General features: G+C 42.5%; 2 protein-coding genes across 3 annotated transcripts in view; both read right to left on the reverse strand.

Annotated features, from left to right (window-relative positions):
* The window catches only part of irak3 (interleukin-1 receptor-associated kinase 3), a 297,236-nt gene extending 288,209 nt beyond the window's left edge, over nucleotides 1-9,027 (reverse strand). For both annotated transcript variants that reach the window (XM_080757702.1, XM_080757701.1), the window contains exons 1-12: nucleotides 8,883-9,027; nucleotides 8,466-8,645; nucleotides 7,975-8,030; nucleotides 7,803-7,875; nucleotides 6,973-7,148; nucleotides 6,141-6,205; nucleotides 5,216-5,330; nucleotides 4,300-4,418; nucleotides 3,454-3,652; nucleotides 2,851-2,910; nucleotides 1,459-1,620; nucleotides 302-523 (exon numbers count right to left, since the gene is read on the reverse strand). In XM_080757702.1, coding sequence (XP_080613828.1) covers nucleotides 302-523; nucleotides 1,459-1,620; nucleotides 2,851-2,910; nucleotides 3,454-3,652; nucleotides 4,300-4,418; nucleotides 5,216-5,330; nucleotides 6,141-6,205; nucleotides 6,973-7,148; nucleotides 7,803-7,875; nucleotides 7,975-8,030; nucleotides 8,466-8,645; nucleotides 8,883-9,024 — 1,569 coding nt within the window. In that variant the 5' untranslated portion in view covers nucleotides 9,025-9,027. The remainder of the gene's footprint in view (nucleotides 1-301; nucleotides 524-1,458; nucleotides 1,621-2,850; nucleotides 2,911-3,453; nucleotides 3,653-4,299; nucleotides 4,419-5,215; nucleotides 5,331-6,140; nucleotides 6,206-6,972; nucleotides 7,149-7,802; nucleotides 7,876-7,974; nucleotides 8,031-8,465; nucleotides 8,646-8,882) is intronic.
* Nucleotides 9,028-10,007: 980 nt separating this feature from the next.
* On the reverse strand, nucleotides 10,008-19,085 carry depdc4 (DEP domain containing 4; the record flags this gene model as incomplete). The annotated part of the gene is made up of 9 exons (XM_080757376.1): nucleotides 10,008-11,495; nucleotides 12,291-12,369; nucleotides 12,708-12,833; nucleotides 13,361-13,503; nucleotides 14,084-14,334; nucleotides 15,353-15,551; nucleotides 16,803-16,954; nucleotides 17,639-18,065; nucleotides 19,010-19,085. 9 exons carry the CDS (start codon nucleotides 19,083-19,085, stop codon nucleotides 11,296-11,298), a joined length of 1,653 nt encoding a protein of 550 aa, XP_080613502.1. The 3' UTR covers nucleotides 10,008-11,295.
* Between the last annotated feature and the right edge of the window lie 1,531 nt (nucleotides 19,086-20,616).

Consider the following 20,616-nt stretch of genomic DNA (forward strand, 5'->3'; position numbering starts at 1 on the left):
AGGAGATTAGCTTAATGTTACAATTTAATGATTCTTAAGACATTTTTAATACCAAATTGGCCCAATTGTTGTGAAAATAGCCTTGCATTGCTTCAACTCCTACGATTCCAAGTATCCAAATAATACATTTTATTTTGCAAATCACAAAATGCAGCAAAGTACTATAGACGAATAACAGTCCACACTAATTATCCATAATGTATAAATGATGGATAAGGGGGTCAGAACAACGAGGCCTTTTTGTGGAGGGGTCAGAATAACATTTTAGTCTATAGTGTACTGTCCACCACCAGTCACCAACCTCTGACTGGCTGTATTCACAAGGCCCCGGTTTGGTGGTGGGGGACAGGCCGCTAGGAGCTGGGTGGTGCTCGTCGTCCTCAACGGGAATGCTGGGGCTGTGGTCCACGGCGTAGGCACGCGTCCCTGCGTCCAGCGTGTGTGGCTGGTCGCTGGGTGGGGGGCTCTGGTCGCTGGGCGGGGGGCTCGGCAGAGGAAGAAGCTGGCTTAGCACCTGCAGCACCTGGAGAGATAGCAGTAGTGTTGTTTTTGACAGCAAACTTTGATACTTTTGGTCATAGTCTTTTGAATAATTTTAATTTACTTTTGTTTTAGTCATCATGGCTTAGTTTTAATTTCGTTTTAATTTCACTTTTCCTCAGTGATATAAGGTAGTCGACGAACATTTTTCGTCGTAGTTTTAGTCGACGGAATCAACACCAGACAGTAAAGGAACGACCCTACTCGATCATATTTACAGCGTCACACGTAAGTATCAAAGCTAGCACTAACACACTCGAAACACGGCACGAAACGATGCGTTTTGAGCTTGTACATCTGCTACTTTTGCTATTTTTTATTTTGAATCCATAACATTAACAGCTTTGGTCATTCGGTCGTTTCCACCCGACATAGACAATGAAGTGGTTTTGGAGAAGAATAGCGTGTTTGTTATGAGACGCCGACTTTCCAGCTTCCAAAACACATTTCTGCCCCGCCCTATACCTTTTCACTTCTGTCATGATAAGTAAGGAAGTCAGATACTATCAAAATGCCTGGTTAATCTGCAGGTTGCAACACAACACTGCTGACAGGCAATATAACACACTGACCTCTCCACAGACGATATCAACTCTTCCTCTTAGTGTACTGTATTCCCAGTGGATATGTTAATAGTAAACATGTCACAGGGCAAAGAGATTTTACTTCGTCTAGTTCCCAGGCTCAGCCACTGCCAGGGCTGAGTGTAAATAAAATAGCATGTATTTTTATACCTTGATATCAATTTTGTGGGGGATATCGTGTTGTGACCATAAAATTATTCAAACGTTTGGGTGTCAAACCACTAGTTAAAGTTGATTCTGAAATAGCCACAAGCTATGGTATATATCACGATAGCCCAAATCCCAGACGATATCTATCTAATCTCATAATGTGATATTGCCCGGCGCTACTCACAGCCTCACAGTTGGGTCTACTTCGATGGTGGGCTGTACAGTCAAGAGCCAGGCGGAACAGGGAGAGGGCAACGGAGTGGGGCCAGGCCCCCGCCCCACGGTCCAGGAAACACAGGCAGCCGTCCACACCTCCGCCCTCCTCCTCCGCAGTTAGGACGTCGTTCTGAGATGGAAGGGTGACAGAGTAGTTGACAGATTGACAGATTTTGTTGAAAAAAAAAAAAACTACCGTTTTACACTGAGGAAAACGGAATAAAAACTAGATAAAAACTTAAACCATGATGAATAGAGTAAATACTGTATGTTGACGAATAAAAACTAGAGACTAAAATGAAGGGACTAAGGGACTAAGGTCACATTCTCACCAGAGAGCTTTGCTGCGATTAAAACGCATCCTGCTGCGCATTGTCAGAAAGTGCACTTCGTTTGGCAGGTGTGAAGGCTCATTCGAATCCTAATGCGCAGCAAAGAACCGCATTTTACTCCGAGCAAAAACGGGGGTTTTGCTTCGCTTCCAATCGCACTTGATTACGATTCGGTGCAGGTGTGAATGCTATCCGCAGTAAATAAAGGAAAGGTGAGGAGCTGAACACAGTTGGAGACGGAGAAGGCATATTTTACACAGCGCAAAGATGTCCCGTTACCGTGGATAGACGTGGTCGAATGAGGAGAGTGGAGACTGAAGCCCTGATCGAAATGAGGACGAGTACATTAATCAATTGCTTAAGAAAACACAAACACTGCAGTGCAGTGTAATAGTATTATAGCCTACAGAATATTCTGTCTGTCTGTGCTGTCACTGTGTGGGGACTAGTGGGGAGTAGGAACTTTCATCTCGATAAACTTGTAAACATTTTGCGCTGCTGTCTGTGTTATATCAGTGCGGCTCAGCGCTGTGCCTCCATGCCTTTTAATACTCTATGCTCCATGCCCAAAAGAACAGTGCGTGGCTGCGTGCTTATAGTGAGAGAGCGAGAGAGGGGGGCAGTCCCAGACGGCACGACACATATGCACGTTATGAGTATAATTTTATCACCATAGATTTATCATTTCACTGTGTAGGCTAGTTTATGAATGGAACACATTGATAAAGGTCCCCCCTGGTGCGTTTCCAATTGCTGCGGATCATGACAGTGTGAAGGCAAACCGTAGCCAATTAAATATGCAAGAATCCCATTTCTCCTCCCATACGCATTCGAGTCTACCGGTAGTATTAGGTGAGAATGCGACCTAAGCCTAGTAGATAGTAGATATTCTTGGCAAAATTATTTAGTGTAGATGGAAAAAAGTAGCTGGACTTAGTATGGACCCCTGAGTCCCCCTACCCGCTTGCACCCACGCGCACACACACACACACACACACACACACACACACACACACACACATACTCACCAGTAATATACGCTTGGGCTCCTCTATAACCTTCCTTCCCGTTATTGTTTCCATTATGACCTACAGGGAAAGCACATATTTGTATGTAACACAAAATAAAATACAAAGAATTGGAAATGATATATTTTCAGTGAATAAAGAAGAGATAGATAGATACAGTAGATAGATAGATAGGTAGATAGATAGATAGATAGATAGATGTTCAGATCTAAAAGCTCACAGCACGGCACGAAGTGACATGCTGTGAGCTTGTATATCTGCTATTATTTGAACAGCCAAGCAACGTCAGATATAGCTAAAATGACACAGACACTTTCCCAGTTTTGATGTGGTTAACCCATTCTGACCGGGCACCCATTTTGGTGTTTAGCATCATGTTATGCTTTACCTATTGAAAAATAGCAGATCTACAAGCTCATATCGCGCCACCGAGTGGCGCGATACGAGCTTGTAGGTCTGCTATTTTTGAAAAATTCGAAGAACGACTGACATTTTTAGAATCTGATCTCAGGTCAGAATGGGTTCATCAGACCAGTGTGTGTCCAGTGGAAACCTCGTATGAATCTGATCTCAGGTCAGAATGGGATAAACATATGCGCTCACCATTCCGAGGCTGTAGATGTCCAGGCGGAGCGACAGCTTGCCGTCGCGGATGAACTCGTCAGGCAGGTATCCCAGGTTGCTGTGGGTCCTGGTGTCCAGGGTGATGGTGGTGGTGGTGGAGCTCTGAGGTGCCCTGAGGCGGGCCGTCCCGAAGCCGGACAGCTTGGGACGCAGGCGCTCGTCCAGTAGGATGTTGGAGCTGCACATAAGTATATAGTATATGTATAGGGGCGCGACCAGTTGATTGAATTTGTATATTTCACAGTATGTAAAATGGGTGACATTTCAAACGAAAGCACACAAGTCTACACAAGAACTGTTACTTTGTGGACGACACCATGATAAAGCACAGACTTGTTTACAACAGGGTGCACCATTTTCAATTCATCGGAAATTTTAAAAATTATTAAAATTAAAAGAAACTGGAAATCATCATATGAAGAAAGTAAGAAAGGGAAAAACATGTACAGTATGGGGAAAAGGGGGTGTGGGAGGACTCAGACTATTTACGGGGGCCAGTTTCGAATTGCAGAAGTCCGTAGGCGATTGGACTAGTCCAATTTCATACACACACACACACACACACACACACACACACACACACACACACACACACACACACACACACACACATTTGAATTATTTTATTTGGATCTGCACAAGAGGCGTAATACAATAGACCCAAACACTGATCAGAATTAGGTTATACATTATATAGTCCAACCAGATATAGCTGCTGCACATGTTTAACACACAGAGGGAAAAGAAAAAAAATATATATATAGCACATTGTTGACATACTATTACTTCACACTCACACACACACACACACACACACACACACACCTGCAGATGTTGCCACAGATCACCGAGCAGGGCTGTGCCTGGTGCAGATGGTGCACGGCCTTCGCCGTTCCCTTGATGACGTCTAGACGCTGCTGCCAGGACAGACGACACGCTCCGCCCTGCGGGACGGATGACAAACGTCATTTTGTTCTGTGATAGAGGGCAGGCCGTTCAGCTTTGCCCAGCTGATGGCTGATGCTCATGATGACACGCTCTGGGTTAATAAGGGCTAAAGAACCATTGAGACCTGAGGACGATTCTACAAATGCCTTCCGTCAGTGGTTCTCAAACCTTTTCGTGAAGTGATTTGTGGGGTTGAAGTTATCCAATACTTCAAGATTAGCATTATGCACTGTGAGCTTTTGGATCTGCTATTTTTGAGAACCACGTTGCTCAGTCTAAAGTAAACCATTGTTCTAAATCCTAAGGGTTTTCTGAAAAATGCAGATGATTTTCCAGTTTTAATGGGTCCAGAATGAAACTAGGACGGCCATTCTCCCTTCGGAGCCACTGCTAGTTTCAGATGTCGTCAGGTCAGCCCTTATCTCAAGCCCATGTAATATGGAGCCAGTATGGACATTTCCTACATATTGACGTGGTCAGCTAATGTCCGACATCGCGTTGTCCGACTACTAACCCTATTACTACCTCTAACCGTAACCTCAGCCTTAACCGGCCAAGCGGCCATGTAAGTAAAGCATAAAGCAAAGTTGTTTGATAGCACAGTTTCACGTTGGTTTAGATTCGGCGACAGTAGTTTCACTTCCGCGTTTCCTAGTCGCCTACACGCAGTAGGTAGTATAGGAAATGTCCATATTGTTCCATTACATGGTCTGATAACGAGCATATTGGTGATTATCGGTTGATAACATCCCTGACTCCGTAGCAGCAGCATACTGTGAAAATTAAAGCTCACCTGTTTGTGTAGGCGGTCGTAAAGAGACCCGTTTGGGAGGTAAGGGTAGACGAGCCAGCAACGGTCGTCCTCAGAGAAGCAGCCCCATAACTCTAAGATGTTCTGATGCCGGTGTCTGAAGCATAACACAATTACAGAGGGATGAAACCCTGCCTGGGCTGATTTTGAAGTTTGCCGAACAGTTTTCATTTAAATACGTATGTTGCTAAATCAGTGGTGCTCAAAAGTTTTTCATGTCGAGAACCCCCAAATCTATTTGGCCACGGACAGGTGTATATTCAAAGATCTACACACATTTTAACGTTTCCTTTTTTACACCCACAGCAACGACGTTCAAACGAATGCAGAGCTGTTATGGAAACAAAATGCACGTCACGTGATTCACCCCCAACCTCCCTTTTTCTTTTTCATACATGGTGGCCACACGGGTGAACACACACACCCTTTAGCTAGCCTTACTCAACAGCGAAGCCTGGTCATAACCTTAAGGGCAGTCCATACTGTCTCCGACCACCGAACTTTTCGTCGGAAAGATCAGACTTTTTCTCCGAAGTAGAGTTCGGAGAGTCACAGCATCTGGGAGTGCAGCTTTCAGCACAAAAATTCGGAGGAATGCGTTTCAGAAGTTGCGAGTGACGTCATGTTGTCGTTGTACCGGAGTTCGATGGTCGGAGACAGTATGGTGCATAGCCGAAGTGTCGGTCCGGAACATCCGTCAGGTGTATTTCCTCCGGATATGATATTTTTCGACCAATCACAAAACTTGTTTCATACACGGCGAATGTAAACAGATTTGTAAAGCGGTCAACGCCATTTAATTTCCTTGAGCATCCGCCAAAATCCTGCTACTTCCGCCAAATTCCAGCGTGCCCTTTAGGTTAGTGAAATACAGTAGAATGCTTTTGGAGGGAGATGATATACATACAAACTATGGACCTCAACTTCTCTTCTGAACAGGTCCCACTGTTTCTTCCATGAAGTCTTGTTCACCTGAAGCACAACAAATACAGTATGTCATAACCATATGATAATAATGTTACTACCTATAATGCTATTACTAGCCTACTAATAAATATATAATAATAATAAAGCAGCACAATGTGAAATGACATTTTGTCAAATCTGTATGGTAGGTATAAAATACAATACAATTGGGGTGGTTGTATTTTGTCTCACTGCGCTTATATTGACATTTAGATTGTGTCAAAGCCTGGTCATGTCTCACCTAGACACAGGATCTGACATGAATTTTAACTTGAGGGGTCAATATTCAATGTATCCCCTGAGCAAGCAGGCTCGAATTCTCAATGGTAAAAATCCAGGGTAGAAGAGGAAAGTTACATAGTGCAGCTTTAAAAACAATGGAAATACATAATACATTCATAATAAGAATAAGAATGTGCAATATGTAAAACAGGGCAGCCAAAACCACCACAAGATAATACAATAGTAAACATTATATGGAAGAACCTGGTAAGTAGGCTTTATGTGTATGTATATAACAATTACAATTTACAATTTAGGCATTTAGCAGACACTCTTAATTCCAGAGCGACATTAAGCAAGAACAAAAACGTGGCAATACATCATATACTTAATAAGTAGTTATCATGAATCATACGTAAACTAAGAATGTAACAGTGGAAGGAATATCTATATAATGAAACTACTGGTATGCATATACGGTTACGGTATACTGCTGTGCAATGTCTACAGTAGTAGTACATCATCCACATATCAAGTTCCTGTTTTAGTACCTGTTTAAAAAGCTTTACCACAAAGGCTTTACTTCCTCTTTGCCCCTTATATACGTCTGCAAACTGGCCCTCTGCTATCTTCATGTCGTCATGGAAGTCTCTGGTTCCCTCTATGACATCTTGGTATGTGATCAAGGGGCTCTGGTTTAACCCTGCCTCCGTGACAGTAATGTCGGCTGCAAAATGGAAAGCACAGGGGAATCCTTACATGCCCACGTGCACTCATTCATGCAAATACAAACATAGAGAGAGATTTCTTTACCACCAACATAAAAGAAAGAAGAAATCAATTGTGAAACATGCAGTGTGAAGTGTGAGTTCTTTCAGTTTCATTGCTGTCACGAGGCATGCACCGCATTCATTGACAGTGGGGTTTTTGTCCTGCATAGAGGAAACTATGCCGCACCACGTTTAATAGACACCCCCAAAGGAAAATCACCAGCACCAAAATTATAGGAATTGAGAATAAAAACGTAAATCCTTTGTGCCCACTGCCCAAGTATAAGGTGACAGGTGAGCTGTTATTTCCTTTTAACAAATCAAGGATTCTAGCCAATCACTTGACCCTTCGATACGGCATTCCACTCCCCTCTTTTGTTACTTCATTCATTGACCAGATCGATAGTACAGTCTGAGTAGGTCGACTCCTTTTTCAATTTGCACTAAAATAACTTGAGATGCTTCAGAATTTGAACTATAGGGTTTGGTTTATCAAATGGTCAGAAAGAACAGGAAAAAGCCCCGATTTTCCTGTATCAGTATTAAATTATCAGTAATACTGATACATTACTGACAATGTATGTAGACAGTCCGTAGTGCCCGTAGCTTACCCAGACTTAATGGAGGACTTGAGGTCATCTCCCATGGTTGGTGGGGATCCTCATCCGTGCTGATAACTGACGGCTTAAATAAAACGTATACATTCATATTTACACTATACTGCTCATGTTGTTTTTGGTATTTGACATCTTAAATAATGCAGTATGACGACATTGTCTCTACCTCTGGTAATGACACATGAGCTGAGGCCTTCGGCTGCCCTGCAGGAGCAGCCCAGTCTGAAACATAAATGTCACTCAGTTGTTATGCTTCTACTGTACACCAGTGGTTTCCAACCAGTGGTCCTTGAGGAGTCTCCGGGTGGTCATCAGCAAAATGATGGAGAGTTGGTCAACCTTTATAGATATTTAATCTACACTCTCAAGAGTTAAATTATTGTTAAACATCTTAATTTACAAGAAGTCTACATAATTAGAGAATGTAGAATAATTGTTATTTTTCACATTATCAATGTTATCTTTCTCCTATAGATGGTATGCGCATGCATAAAGTGACGAGTGGCAAAGTGAGTTTAAGTTGTTTAAAATTTGTTTAATGCAAGCAATAGTATAGGCTGTAGCCTATATGGGCTGTCATGGACCAGAAACAATTGTTTTTGCCACTCAGAAGGCGTTCCCGCATAACTTCAACTTCAGAGTCAAATTAACACTTACCTGGCATAAAAAGCTGTATTGCCCTGTGATGGCCCATGTCCTGCAATACTTTGAGCAGATCTCCTACTGTGGTGAGCTGCTGTGCCCAGGACCACATCAGCTCCCAGGTAGGACTTTTCCCCCTAGCCTCCACCCTCTCTGTGCGACGCACCTCGAGCCAACTTGGTACAATGCGTGCAGCTGAAGAAAGTCATGATTATGTTGTTAATGTTCTGAGAACAAGATTACAACAAATACAAACCACAAGACTATCTACATTTTTTTATCTGTCCTCACCCAGATCATAACCAACAGTCAGATGGTATCATAAAAGCTAAATGACGGGCGGTCTGAGGAGGCGGATGTTATGAGATCTTTTCATATAGCCTATACTCCGCAAATCGCAAATGCAGGAAACCCCCCTGAAATTCCCCTTACCTAGCTCACGCCATCCAAGTCTATCATCTCCGCTGTCCATTATCTCACAGAAAGTTTTCATCAGACTGGGCGGCACATCATAAAGCTTAGTGTCCATGTTGACAGCAGATTGCATGGCATGTGTGTCCGTCTGAAATGTCATGTATTTGAATGTCAGTCTGTCTGATTGACTGAGTGAGTGAGAGTGGAGTCGACATCCCATGCCCCGGAGCGACGTTTGGTTTTGCCGTTCTATGGATTGGCTAGTTGGTTGTCAAGCAACCGTTCTAAATGCACTGCAGTGTTTCTCAAAAATGGACCCAAAATCAGTGGTGGAAAAAGGTTGCCTTAAAATGTTTTTTTTTTTTAAACTTAAAAGTAATACCATCATGTAGAAATACTAAGTATTGAACATTTACGTAAGTAAAAGTAGGCTACAGAAGAAGGCTAATATTGGCATCAAAATATAGCATATGCTACTTAAACATATATTATTCAAATCATTATGCAGAATGTCCCATTTCCGCAGATCTACAACAATGTCACGTGTCGCGTGACATTGTCTGTTAATATGGTTAATATTCAAATAGCCAAAATAGGGCTTGTTAATGTATTACATGGAGATGGAGTTTCAACAAAAGGTTAAACAACTAGAATCTCACAAGGAGCTAGGGAAGACTGTCAGAGCTGGCTGATTAAAACAAAAGATTCGGACAGCATGCTTGCCTTTAAATAATTTGTTTTTGTATAAATGTACATTATATCATAAAATCAAGCCATAATGATGTTTTATTATTACTGTCAGTGTCAGCAACAACACTGTCCATCCGGCCTATGGGATCTATATAGACTCCACCAGCTGAATGGAGAAATGTACAAAGTTGCTACATTCAGGAAATCCTCTAGTCGAGGGGAAATACTATAGAGAATAGTAGAATTGTTTTGAATCTGGAAGCTTTTGGATTGAGAATCGTGACCCCAAGAATTGGAATCGAATCGTGGGACACCCAAAGATTCACAGCCCTAATTTATACATCTCTAAATGTTATGATGAATTGAACAAGGTGGACCCCCCATTTAAATAATTGAGTCTTTGAAACATATGAACATCAAATGTAATTTTATTTATAAACAAGTAAGGCATGTTCCAACACCATAAAGTGCATCCTAAGTGATATTTAACAAGCCGTAATGTATTCATTTTTTTAAAGGTTTGTTAAACCTGTGTAGGCTGAAGGTAATGCCATTCCAATGCATTAGCCTAATTTCAAGTATAGGTTAAACAAATTACTCTGTCCAGAACTAATGTTATGAAATAAAATAGAAATTACACACTTCCATCATTTAAAAAAACCCGTAAATTCAAGAGAAATGACATAATTCCAACCCAGCTGTGTTTACAAACACATTGCTGAATTAATTGTAATCATCACAAAAAATGTCCTACTACACCTCAGACAGAAATAAATTAGATTCAACTGCAGCATTCACGTACATTAGTGCTACATAGACCAGATTCCCTTAGTAAGCAAACGTTACTATATTAAAAATTCAACTTGATATGCATTTGAAAAATATTGAAAAAAGCTACATTGCCTCCGTTTCTGAAACAAATTGTACAATCATCCTTTTCAAATATTCATCTCAGAAGACAATGTCTTCTCCTCACATACACAAATAATCAGACTTTTCACTCAGGCCCCTTTTCCACTGCAGTTGAACCAGATCAGTTATTTTTCCCCGCCTAATATTGAACCTGTTCAGAGTGTGTCCACGGAAAAGGAATTAGTTCAGAATCCTAACCCCTTCTGCGAAACTAGCTACTCGCCCTGCCTACACACTTCCACTCGGTTTGAGCATAGATATGTAAATAATAGAGAAGGCAGCGGAATTCCCATCCACTTGCATCGAGTGGCCACGGCCGTCTTGAGTGACAGGCACGCTGGCCCTGCAGTGCTGCTCTTACTAGAAGCAGGCAGTGCTGTTGCAGATCGCACCAGTGGAAGTGTGTAGAGCGAGTGGCGAGGAGCCCGTTTCAAAAAGGGTCTAAAAGTTGGTTCGGAACCTAAAAATGGCCGCGCGGTTCCGTGAAAGCACCATGGTTCCAAGAATCTAGAACGGAACCAGTTCTAGAACCAAAGTGATTTAGGTGGAAAAGGGGCTACAATGTTGTCTAACCTTTCTATAAAGCTGAGCACTTAGTGACCACCGTTCCCAAGTCAGGTGAGCAGGAACAGAATTTTACTATTATTGCTGATGCCGCTACAATTAGGAAACAGAACTAAATTATTTGGGCCATTATGCACCTGTACACAAGATGTAACAAAGAAAGTTGTTTGAACTTAAGGTTAAGCTAACCGGTAATAAATTTGTTTCATGCCTTACACTTTCTGATCTATGGGGAGCACTCTCTGTGCTATTATATGGTTTTAGATTAGAAGATGCTGGAGAAGTGCTGCAGGAAAACCACGGGGTGGTGTTTCTGGAACTCTTTGACTAGCCTCTTCTTCTCCTTGACGGGAATGCTGTCGTTCAGTGTGATGTCACAGAGAAGCTGCTTGAGATGCTCCAGGGTGGCGGCCTCCCGCTGGTCCTCGTACTGCTGGGCTGTCACCTGCTGGCAGAAGGTGAACGCTGCAACACCAAGGGTGAAACTAAGATTATTAGAATAGTTGAGCATTTTTTTTCCCCCGTTCGATTTTAATTTCATTTTGATTTGATTGTTTTCAGTTTCATTTGAATTAAATTAAGTTTGCTTGATGAATTTGGTTATCAGTTGAGTCGATTGCATTTGTTTTAGACGATTGCACTGGTTTTATTTTATTAGAATTTCTGTCTTGTCTGGATTTTCTGTCTTTTTAAATGCCGACAGTGACAATGTGAGCCGGGCTCCAAGAGTTCCTATGCATGCATTTGTGAAAATGGCAAATAGTCTATTCTTCTCTTCTCTTGTATATATATATATATATATATTTTTTTTAATTGTATGGTAGTCAGGGCGAGTTTCAACAACGTCAGATAAAAGATAAAACCAAACAAGTTTGGTTCAACCCAAACCCGGGGATGTGTGTATGCCACGATGTGCACACTTAAGACTTTATTCTACAACAGGTCGTTAAGAGGAAGGATTTGATTGGTTGAAACAGCCTTCTAGCCAGAGGTTTAACCAGCACACACCACCACCTAATCAAAACTTCAGTGATGCTTGCGGAACTCGACTTCGTCTCGTTCCCCTACCGCATCACTGTCGTGGCAATAATCACGTTAAACAACACCCTCTCGTGTAATATTGCTTAATTATACTGCAACTGGCAATACAGACCCCATAGCTCGTTACAAAAATGTTAAACAGTTTAAATGTGCGATATACTAACCCTACTGAAGATGAAGATGCATGAGAATTCAAGTCTGTCAAGTCTTGTGACCTACTTGCAATGGAATCGTGGTCTCTCCCTTGTTGCATTGTCTGCAATGTCTTCCTCACTGCTTCAATCAGACATGTAGGAGTCTGCAGCCATTACAGGTAGACAGTGAAAGTGAAAAGAATAAATAAGGTGAGTTACTTCCTTGGCCATGCACAACATATTTAGACACACAGAGAGAGTCCCTCTTCTAAAAGAAGACATTTTTAACCACCGTTTCAAAACACAGAATAATTAGACTGTACTCTGTATACAGCTACTGGACCTTAAGTGTCTAATATGGCATCAGTGCCAATAAGCTAACAGATGTATTGAATTGTGCTAGCATTGTTTTCAATTACCCATTGAATGAAGCAGACTTGTTTTCTTCCATATTGTGACTTTAAAATTGCAATTAACCGATTTTAAAAGGTGTAGAACAGACCTTGAAGAGTTGCGTGTGGTTGTCCATGACAAACTTCACCAGGGTTTCGCCCTGGGCTCGGGTCAGCTCATTGTTCTGGACAATGGCCTTCTGGAAGGTACGGATGACCAATGCCCGGTTGTCCATCTGACAGATAACAGTGAGTCAATATACAAAAAAATCATAAAACCTTGAAAATAAATATTTTATACCACAGGCCCAAACTTGAACTTCTGAACTTTGAATGCAAAAGTAGCAAAAATAACTTGAAGATTGGCTATTTTTTATTATTATAGGTCTATGTCATGCCCCAAATTAGGGACACCAGGTTGAATGAATGGTAAATAATAGCTAAATTGAATCCATTGAAACAAAGGTTATTTGTTCCCCATTTCCTGAAAAGTTACTGTACAATACAAGGTTTAGGTTTCCACCCAACAGCAACGATATAAATGTCTCCCTTTCTGTTCCTAGAATCAGTTGTGCTGTGTGTGTGGCATTCGTGGTTTTCCAAGATTTGGAATTGGATTTTGATCTATATTAAATGTCAGTGGTTGCATGTGCAAAGCCTTGTCTTTCCAATGTTTCCATAGTCTACTACAATTTAGAAATACGTTGTTGCTGTATATAGTGCAAGGCTGTGTTTACAGGTGAGAGGCTGGTGCAGGGGTTACCTGTTTATGCAGAGGACAGGCCTCTGGGTGAGCTGCTGTGGCCATGAAGACAAGGAGTCTACGCAGCTCATCTCTGGCACTGGCATCTAGTAGCCGCAGACACAGCTGAGATGCCCTGATCGCTTCCCCCATCTTTTTGGCATCTGTAGAGAAGCAAGCAGCAAGATACACACCCATACCCAGAGGACATGATCACTTCTTCAAGATACACCCATACCCCGAGGACATGATCACTTCTTCAAGATACACCCATACCCCGAGGACATTATCACTTCTTCCTAGACTCTTCTCCCTCCTGGCTGCCAAGCTGTGAACCTAACCTTCAAACGCTATACTTCACCCCATTGCACTTCTCTCTCTTTGTATCATTTTTGTTGGCTATTTCGACAGATGCTAGTTACTACGCAGATGTGGTTACTTGTTCAAATACAGTATACTGTTATGTTGTATATTATTTACATAGCATGTTGTTTTTAGACACATTTATTTACTTGACCCTTTACCTTGCTGTGTTGAATAGGATTCATGAACTGTATGAACTGTGTGTGTGTGTGTGTGTGTGTGTGTGTGTGTGTGTGTGTGTGTGTGGTAACCATAATAATTGAATCGTCCCCACTTTCAATACTAACTGAGGAGACTTGTTTTGCATGTCTTTCCTCCTCTCCATTTTCACACAAAACAAAAGTCAAACTGTAAGTAAAGTAAACCCTTTTCAAGTCTCACCCAACAAATCCAGTATGGCAATGTGCACGTCCAGATAGCGTCCCGAGAGCAGCGGTGACTTCTCCTGTCCGCCGTAGTGCTTGGCCATGGTGTCAAACAGCAGCCTCTTGTGTCTGCAGGTCACCTCTTGGTCTCCCTCCGAAGCTGTGGTGGCACCGCCCTGTTGGCGGAGCTGCTCTCCTGCCACCACGATCAGTTGATCTGGGAAAAGCTCCAGGCAGTCTGCGGCTGCTGACAACCACCCATCCAGCCTGAGGAAAACAAAGCCATCAAAATTGTAACCTTGGATGACACAGCTCAGAAATTTATATTAGTATTTTTGAGCCCCTCCTATACACAGCTTTTGTCCACACACACACACACACACACACACACACGTCTCATATTTGCCATTGACAATGAAAGGAGAAATTAGGTAAAATGTCCATCAAATATGACGTAACTTTGTGGCAACACAAACATTAAATGCCATCGACAATAAAGGGAAAATTGACGTCATATGTAGACGAGCAAATCGGCTAACCGATCACATGAATTCAGTTGTTCATTGGATGATGTATAATGATTGTGCGCCCCTCACTTCACACCGGTGTGGTTTTTAAGGGGTGCTAGCCCCTTCTATTAACGGCTTTTGTCCCCACACATCTCAAGATTTTCCATTGACAGGGGAATTCCGGTCAAATGTCCTCTAAATCAATGTGCCATTGACAATGAATGGAGAAATGACGTCAGAATTCCGCTAAATATGACGTAAATTAAACATCAAAACATTAAAAGCCATTGACATTGAAGGGAAAACTTACCTCATATGTAAATGATCAAATCTGCTAACCAATCATATGTTGGTGGGAGCAACTTGGCCAATAAGGGACCACCTTACAGTATGTACCTTATTTGGCAATGTCAAATGTCCGCTAACATAAATTGATGTACGATGACAAGAGCACCCCTCATTTCACACGGGTGTGATTTTTTTAATAGCCAAAAATATACCGGTAGTTGGAATTATTATATACGCCCATAGAGCAAACAATAAAGGCAACAATTTACGTCATAGTGTCTGAGCAAATCGGCTTATTTTTGTCTTACACAAACATTACATTTCCATTGACAATGAATGGATAATTTGACGTCTTAAGTGTCTGAGCAAATAGGCATAGTGTCTATTTTACGTCATGACGACGTAGGATGATAAGAGCAACCCTCACTTAACACAGGTGTGATTTTAAATTTTACGACACTGATCAATGAGTCAACTGGAGCACTGACTGGTGTAAACTGAGGCTCTGGGGCAGCTCTCTGTCTAGACAGGTGTTGGAGATGACCAGGTCGGGATGGATGGACCCCAGGGGGCCACCGCATGCAGCCTGGGATCTGGCTGGGGAGGTCAGGATGCAGTCCAGCACTGGAAGCTCCACTATCTGCAACAACTGGAGAAGAGTCTGCTGTCTCCAAACTGCATCCACCACTATGGAGAGACAACAGCAATGTGAAGAGAGAGATGTTGAAATAGTGCAAGGCTGCACATATATATATGACATAGAAGTGTCAAAGCACAGAACCTGTTTCTTATTGAGCTGGTGGTTCTGTGCTTTGACATTTCTAACATTAGCAAGTACACAGCCCACGTGCGTGTGCTTGTGTGCGTGCATGTGCGTGTCGTAACAGGGGTAAATGGTGCATTAATATAGCGCCTTTATCCAAGGCGCTTTACATCGAAATTAGATTAGTGCATTACATTCACCCATTCATACACCGATGGTGGTGGAAACCATGCAAGGCACCAACCAGCACATCAGGAGCAATTCGGGGGTTCAGTGTCTTGCTCAAGGACACTTCGACACCAACTCTGGGGGAGCCCAGGTTCGAACTGGCAAGTGCAACCTTGTGGTTTCCATCCGGCCACCCCTGACCCACCGCCGCCCCAAGTATCTATTTTCAGCTCCAACAGAAAATACATTTTTCAGGTGGGTGGTCAATCTTCAGGCAATCAGGAAAGTACCCATTTATCAGATTATATTTTAGTTGTTTTAGTGTTCCAGTCCAAATTTTGTTTGCAACTCAATCTGTGCCAGGAATGTCATGGATGCCAGGAATGTCATGTTTTAACCTACCTACCTGTGCAAAGACGTAATTTTACGTTATTTAAAAAATAAAAATAAACACGTGGGGCAGATTGGGTCAACTGGAGCTGGCAATGAGTCCTATCAGAATATATAGTTATAAAATGATCCCTTCCTCTACCTTTAAAAGGGACACTTCACCCTTTTTTGCAAAAACATGTATAATGATGTTTGGTGGCTTTACATTGAACATGTAGTCCAGGAAGTAAATGAGCACATATTACACAAATAAAAAAAACCCCAGGAGTGATTCAAATCTTCTAAACGTCATTAACATATATTTTTTTGCAAAAAAGTGTCCCTTTAACCTTTGTGGGTTTTTGTGGAGGTGGGAAGGTGGATCATAAACGCCATGCATCTTGTGAATGTGTGGATGGATGAGGATTACAAATATTGAATGTGTGGTGGGTGGGTAGTGGTGCAGTTATACACTGTGTTGTGTAGCTTTGTGCATTTTTTTCTTTTTTCCTTGTTGTCCACTTTCAACCCGGAATCTCTCATTTTGGGGCATTTCACAATATGTGAATATGTTCAAAATAGCAGATATATAAGCTGATTAAGCTCACATCATGTCTCCAAGGCTGGATGAATCTTACCAGCTTTAGAGAGGAAGGTGGAGGAGGACGAGGCCGAGTTGAGACGTGAGGGCAGGGAAGGGTGCAGATTAATTGTCTTCAGGAGCCTCTCGACCCTCCTGTCTGAAGGCCCTACTGCAAGGGGATTAGATATGGTCCGCAGCTCATTTAACCTAGGCACAAAACATGGAAGGAGGCAATATACTGTACATGAATACATTCACATGATGTGCGTACTGCGCATGTGTGTACGGTTGCCATCAAACACACCGTGTTGCATTATAAATGGGCACCATATCCTAGCCACGATGTGTGTTGTTGCGTCTTGTGGTCAATGGTTTGAAATGGCAATAAGCCTAGGTCCGATTCCCAGGACGAGATTTTTCGTGCAGACATGGCTGTGTTTTATTAGGGCAGAGAGGCTTTAGGGATACCTTGTAGAAATGGTGTAATGGCACCGGATCACAAGGAAAACGTTTTCAAAGATATTTTAGTAAAGTGGAAATAGCACATCTACAAGCTCATAATGTGCCACGATGCCATGTGTTATGAGTTGCTATTTTCACCAGATTGTTGGGTCTGATCGATGACAATCCCACCAATTACCCATGTTTTGACCGTCCGTTATCTTGTCAAACAACAATTTGAAAAACATAGATCCGATTTAAAAATGATAAACTGTTACATTATAAATAGCCGTTCTACAAGCTCATAGATCTGCCATTTTTGAAACAGTCCTAAGACTTTTGAAAATGTTCACCTATATACAACGACATGCCAAATGACCACGGTCAAATAGTTCAAAGTCAAAGTCAAATAGCCGATATCAATACACTGCAGAATTACATTTGACCTACCTGGACACTCTCTTGTTCTTCCTTCTCTCCCGCTCCGGCTCGGGCGCCATGTTTTCAGCGTCACCACAGGCACTGGTGGCGGAGCCCGGCAACGCGTTGCAGTCCACGAAACGGTAGAGGCTGGAGCTGCTGTCCTCGAAGGCCACCTCTTTGTCTCGGCGGAACAGCTTGGTGCCGACCGGCTCAAACACCTTGGCCTCCATCAGCGCCTGGCACAGCCGAGTGGCCTTCAGGCGAGACACCTCGCTGGTGGAGAACACCACGTTCTGCATCAGGTGGCTGAGGACGGCGTCCACCGCGTCCGAGCCCGCAAAGCACTCCGCGTGAACGCGCAGGTGTCTCCGGTGACGCCGCACCTCCACCTGGGTCTGGAGGGCCTGGATGATGTTCTGCCACAGCTGGGTCGCTCGGAAGGGGCCCGAAAATCCTGACAGACGAGGCACACACGGACGCACAAAATCGCCTGTCTCATTTGGAGGCTTTACAATACAAAATACAATACAAAGAAATTGGGAGTCCAATGTTGGCGAATGGCAAATATCCATGGGGAGAGAGTTCCAGAGGGTAGGGGCTGCCACACTGAAAGCTCTAAGGTCCGCTTTTTGCTGTGACGGACGATGAGGGCTCTGAGGAGCCCAAAGTTTAGCTCTGATCCATATCCTTCTACTGCTTCTACGATTCTGCCCTGCAGTACAAGGCTATGGGACTTTTTGCTACTCACCAAAACAAAGGCGGGTTGTGTCAATAGAAAGAGTACTTTCCTTAGTGGAAGCACTCTGAGCCCCCCACCACACGTATAAACGGTACTTTTTGGCTAAAAAGGGATATTTTTTCACCGGAGGAAAAATATCCTCTATGAGGCAGTTCTCTGGGCAATATCAGTAGAGGGAGCAGCGGAGTAACTAAAAAAAAAAAATTCCGGTGGAAACAAAATCCCCTTTTGGCCAAAAAGTACAGTTTATACGTGTGGTGGGGGGCTCAGAGTGCTTCCACTAAGGAAAGTAGTCTTTCTATTGACACAACCCACTTTGTTGATGGGTTCATTTTTAGACAGGGAGTAAACGTTGCAATAAATAAGTTAATCAATTATATATCAAATATATGACTCACTCGGTCATTTAGTTTGAATATAGGTGAACTGGTTTGCACAATATTCATACTATACTATAATAAGCTGACGTTACATTTGGTCTGAAACATGAGCGTCATGTGAACCATGGCTAGGAAGGACTTTCACTTCACACACTGCTGGTTAGCGACAAGTTACAACACTCACTGCATGGTCGAATAAAGAAGCTGTTTAGTATTTCATTTAATTGCTTCAATTAAACCCCGAAACGCAGTGAAATACACGTTCTATACTGTACGTACCAGGAGGAGCATTTTCATAAAAACTCCGAGTTTGACTGTTCAACCTTCTGAAGCGAGGAGTCAAATCCACCGCCATCACAACCAAATAATAATGAGGATATGACGTCATGACGTATGGAGTTCTTCTTCTTCTTCTTGCTTCCGGCAAGCTGTAGGCTACACTGGCAAGTGCAATGCTGCCCTCCACAGGCGATGGGTAGCCCACATTTTTAGATTCTCGTAGAGGTTTTTTTCCGATTCTGACCTGCCCTACACAACAGAACAGCATGATCTTGATCTGCTGAGCTGGGCAGCTTGTTCACACAGGCATACCTGCCTGCCTCACTCCCTCAAAGTCCTTCTGTTATGTTAAGTATATGAACTGAACAAATCTGCGCCATTCTCAATAAAGTAGTATGTAACTTGTAATAGCATGGAAAGCCTGTTTGTTTACAAGCTTGTCATGTCACTCTAGCAAAGTGATTGATCCGTGTCTGTCGGTAATATGTCTATAGCCCTCACTTGCCCCACAGCAGGGCTCTGGGCTCCCACATTTGTAAACAGTGCTGGACAAGTCACAGTACATTCAGCACACACTGTTTTTTTATGGTAGCTAAAACTCTGCCTCAGATAGAGGTACAGTAGTGTTATAATGTAACAGGAAGATAATTTGATTACAAAAATTAAATAAATCCAAATTAAGGGATGCTGCTAGCAAGAATAGACCTGTATATGGAATCAATTGTACAGCTGGGTGAGTGTATGAATGTGGACTCACAATGCAATTATCATCCAAATTAATATGCAATGTTAGTTGTCTCCAATCTAAAAGGCAGGAAACATAAGGAACTTAAGGTATGTTTCTATTTTTGGTACAGTGATGGTCATTTAAAGGGCTATTCACTCATTTTAAGGTAAATACAGCACGGTATTTAATTGGTCTCCCTGCTGAGCTATTGAAGTTATAGATATTTACAATGTTTTCTTAATTATACAGTCCTTTCAAAGTTATCATGATAAAAGATGGATCCTATTTTTATATCCATCAATGCTAACACAAGAACAAAAGTTATCTAGACCTATCTAGATCAATCAACTTACTTCTCCATCTAATGACACAAGTTGATAAGCTTTTTCCCTCCACGATGAGAGCAGCTGTTTCAAATTTTGCCAGCCGGGATACTGCCTCCTTACTCCCCCAGACCTTGAGCATCATCTGGCAGAGCTGTCGCTTGTTATCCTCATTGCCCAGAAATAACTTACAAGTCCTGGGGGTTCCTGGTTGCTGTACCTTGCACTATGAATGTATCAGAAAATCCACGCCTCAGCCTCTCCTGCGCCTTGATGGAAGGTAGTAATTGTAGTAGTAGTGGTAGGAGTCAGTGGAGAAGATGAGATTCTTCTTGGCCACAATGTGGTCTAGCATCTGCAGGCATATTCCACCAAATGTATGAGCTCCGCCCAGTTTGTGAGTTTGTGCTTGAAATGTACTGTAAGTGTGGAGTCTGTGGACCAGTCATTTGAACCCAAGCATCCCTGTTCATTTGTGGAAAATACAGATGTTAATTTAGTGAACATTTGAGGTTGTGTGGTGCATTACTGATTTGATATGTAAATATCTCTAGGCC

This window comes from Protomyctophum bolini (assembly GCF_963924005.1).
Source record: "Protomyctophum bolini genome assembly, chromosome: 23".
Classification (NCBI taxonomy): Eukaryota; Metazoa; Chordata; class Actinopteri; order Myctophiformes; family Myctophidae; genus Protomyctophum; species Protomyctophum bolini.